We start from the raw sequence: 4149 nt of genomic DNA, 5'->3' as shown, positions 1-4149 counted from the left end.
AATAATTTATTATAATTTTACGGGTTTCTCACAGTTATTTTTCCCAGGAAAAGGGAGTGGTTTTAGGCAGCAAATCCCAGTAAATCTCGGTGTCTCCCGCAATCAACTCTCGTCAGTGTGACTATGATCCTATCAGAATGACAGTTATATATTTCTGAAGTAAATAAGATAGTATTATCAACATGTCTCCTTGTGTGGACTATTGTCTCATATCTTTCTGTTCTCTCCCATGTGGTCTCTCAGGCTGGGTGGAGGTGCCAGCTCTGGGTCGGCCCATTCACCCTGGAATGCTGTATGACTGTTGCTCTGAGTCCTTCACTCCAGGTAACTCTACATTTAAGTGATATCTGCACCGATTATGTTCAGAATTATTATGTGTTTATAGGGATAGTGGAATGATTGAGAATAATATAAATATCTTGGAGAATATGGAATTATATTAAATTATAATACTGTACATGACATGTTCACTCCCTTCAGACTTCTTGTGTGACTGAGACAATAAGATAAAAAGGAAAATGTCCCTGCCGTTCCCGTTCACTGAGACCAAGGTAATAGAGACAGACTCTCTGCAGGAGAGGTTCAGAGCTCTGGGACTGGATCAGCCAATCAGAACCAGTTTCCTGTCTGGACTGGTGGATGTGGGAGGAGCTGCAGAGTATCTAAACCATCCTCTCCTGCACAAAGGGGACTATGTGACTCTGTACTACAAGAGAACCACCCGACTGGATCAGTTGACTTTCTTCCTGTTAGAGAAGGTGAGGCGTCCCAAAGTGATTCAGCAGGAAACATCCACACACGTGGTCATGGCTGTGACATATGGAACTCAGGCCTTCATCGTTTGTAAGACCAACAGAACGTGGACCATGAGCAAAGTTATCAATAAACTGAAGAAAATTATCCAACTTCTCACAGCAGAGGACAGAGCTGCTCAACTAGCTAAATCTTCTGGTCTCACCTGTACCTACTATGGAGATCTTGAGACAAATAGAGGTGATAGAGAGTCCTTCCCTAAGCTGCTGGGGCCCAGTGGAGAGAAGGCTGTTCCTCTGAGAGTTTGGCTCTGCCCTCTGAAGAATCTGTACCCTGCAGCATCCTGTGTGAGGGAGATCAGTGAAGACCTGCAGTCCAGGGTAGAGAGAGAGATGGAACACTACAGATGCACAGGCACAAGGTGTGAGGAGATAGTAAAGGATGAGTGGGTCAGTAAAGTTCAGGACCTGAAGGATAAATTTATCAATTTTATAGATCTCATTCAACAGTACCTAGCTCAACTGCAGAAACCCATGGGTAGAATTTTGGTGTCTGTGAGGTCAGGAGTGCAGGAGAAAGCTGTTGAAGAGGAGATGAAAGGTCATGATCTGTCCCCGTTCAGAATGGAAGCAACAGGACAGTGGCTGGATGACAAACAGGCTGAGCTGAAGTTCCTTGAATCTCTTGACTCTAAAATCAGATCTAAGATGGTGTCTACAGACCAGCTGCAAAAAATCATTAGTAATTCAAAGACAGACACTGTGGTGTGTTTCACTCTCACCTCTCTGGGTGAAACAGACCTGTATCTCTCATCCCTGAAGCAGCATCTTGACTCCCTACAGACATACTCACAGACCAGGCGTGGCCACCGCTACCAGCACACTCAACCCTGGTTCAAGTCTGAGGAGAACAAGGAGATAGTAACAACGGCAGCTAGAGCTTGTCTTGATTTCGTTAAGGTCACCAAGAAACTCAAGTTCGTTGCAACCTCGATTCCAAACGATTCCACTCCTGGAGCCTCCATCCGTCTCTACCAGGGAGGCAGGTTAGTGGACTCTGACTATGAAGCTGTGTCAAAGCCTGAGCCTGTTAAGGTAGTAGACACAGAGCAGAGTAGTGTGACCCTCCTCTTATCCCCGTCAAAGACTGGACACACTGACAGGTTCAGAGTGTTGTACAGACCTGTCAGACCTGACCTGTTCTTTCTCCATGAGGAGAAGAACTGGAGAAGCATGACGACTGGAGAAAATGGGAAAGCCTTTGTGATATCAGGCCTGGAGAGAGATACACAGTACCAGATCAGACACAGAGCAGAGGACATGGCAGGAGTGACTAGTGAGTTCAGTGACATCACTGTGGCAGAGACTGGGTCAGGGTCTGAGCCTGGGCGTCCGGTAGTCCAGTCAGCAGACAGAAACTCGGTCAGTCTGACCTGGAGAAGACCAGTGGAGGCTGCAAAGGGACGGCCTGTGCTCCACTACAGACTGGAGTACAGAGAGGAGGGACAGGACGAGTGGGTCATACTGCTAACAGACAGGGACGAGTGTGTGTACTCCCTAACACCCACACACACCTCTTGCAGAGTCAGAGTGTGTGCCATCTATAGAGAGGGAGACATGAGTGAACCTAGCAAAGAAACAGTCATCCCACTGGCAGGTACGGTTATTTTGAGTATTATATTATTCATACTTCAGTATAACACGCGCCTGTTCCAAAATCTAGTAAACGATCATGTTGTATCTCAAATCAGATTTTTCCTTTCTAATCTATAGTGACATTTGTGATCGTGGTCATTGTTGTTCCTCTCCACAGCTGATGTGACTCTGGACCCTGATACAGCTCACTGTGAGTTGATCCGGTCTGATAATGGGAGGAGAGTGACAGTAGGAAAAAATAGGAAGGTTCCTAATAATCAACAGAGATTTGATGGGTGGGCCTGTATCCTGGGAAAGGAGGGCTTCCGCCCTGGACGTCACTTCTGGCACGTGGAGGTGAATATTGAGGTGGAGGCAAGTTGGGCTGTAGGAGTGACCAGGGAGTCTGCTGAAAGGAAAGGATGGTTCTCTTTCTCTCCAAATGAAGGTTACTGGTGTCTAAGTAAACCTTCATGTCGTTCCACCCTGTGTGTCTTCAAGACCAACCTCCCCTGGCCCTCTAATCTCAAAGTGTTGGATGTGTGTGTGGATATTGAGGAGAGGTGGGTCTCCTTCTACAACGCCGTGTCCAGGAGTCACGTTTACACCATCACTGACATGGTCTTCACTAAGGGAGAGAGGATCGACCCACTGTTTCGAACTTATGGAAGAGATAAAGGCCTTGTGATCCAGGAGCTGAAATAGACTTCCAGGCATCATAAGAACCCTTGAACAGAAAAGTGGGCATTCATCCAAAGAGCAGACAACATTAGAGGTTCAGAGTGCGTCCTAATTATCTCCCTTTGTCCCATAGTGTGCACTTGCTCACCCCCCTTCACTGATTTGAAAGAAAATGACTGGTATAAGAAATATGGTGGAAACTAACTCCCACATGACTCCACCGATGCAAAATATTAATGGGGAGTAAATGAACGAGTGCACACTTCAGGAGGAAGGGAGAGATTATTGGGACACAGACTCAGCGTGTGCAACGTTCTGTTGTGGTTTAAGGAATTCTATAATCACACACCAGTGCTGTACCTCTCTCTAGTGGCTGGTGTCTGCAGCACATATGTCTGCCAATGTGTGAATAGATATCTCCAGGGGGTCAGCAACGGGTGCCAAAAAAGCCCGCAGTGATGTCTTGGCCCCCCAAGTTTTCTGTTTTTAAGAATTGGGGGGGGGGGGGGTATATCAGCTTTAATACTGTAGATAGAATGTTGCTTCTATCAATGTAATTGTCTGCATCATTTCCAATCCCCCATATATTTTTGGGGTAAATATACATACATACATACATACATACATACATACATACATACATACATACATACATACATACATACATACATACATACATACATACATACATACATACATACATTGTATATATACATACATATATTGTTTTACATATATTTTCCTTTATTATTTTCCCCTAACTCTACCTCCCATCCCCTAATTGGAGTGAACCTATAGACAACAGCACTTAGGCTTCTACTTCCAGCTTATACATACTATATACATTTTACTGACACAGTACATTTAAAATGTGTTATATTTTGTTTGTTTTAAATTTCATCTTTCAGCTACCATCAACCCCTCATCTATCTCTGAAGACCATCCAGTTTGATAAAAAATTTTGCCATATATTTTTAACTGTGCTGTTTCACAAAAGTTCTGAACGTATGTGTATATACAGTACCAGTCAAAAGTTACTATGAAAAACACATATGGAATCATGTAGTAACCAAAAAAGTGT

At 44.4% G+C, this 4149-nt stretch overlaps 1 protein-coding gene across 1 annotated transcript; it reads left to right on the top strand.

Moving 5' to 3' along the window:
• The first annotated feature begins 256 nt into the window (after positions 1-256).
• Positions 257-3788, top strand: LOC135518354 (neoverrucotoxin subunit alpha-like). The gene is made up of 3 exons (XM_064943483.1): positions 257-324; positions 481-2409; positions 2566-3788. The coding sequence occupies exons 2-3, from the start codon at positions 519-521 to the stop codon at positions 3090-3092; spliced, it is 2418 nt and encodes an 805-aa protein (XP_064799555.1). The 5' UTR covers positions 257-324; positions 481-518; the 3' UTR covers positions 3093-3788.
• The last annotated feature ends 361 nt before the right edge of the window (positions 3789-4149 follow it).

Source organism: Oncorhynchus masou, chromosome 28 (genome assembly GCF_036934945.1).
Source record: "Oncorhynchus masou masou isolate Uvic2021 chromosome 28, UVic_Omas_1.1, whole genome shotgun sequence".
Lineage (NCBI taxonomy): Eukaryota > Metazoa > Chordata > Actinopteri > Salmoniformes > Salmonidae > Oncorhynchus > Oncorhynchus masou.
This window is presented reverse-complemented; position numbering and strand designations above follow the sequence as displayed.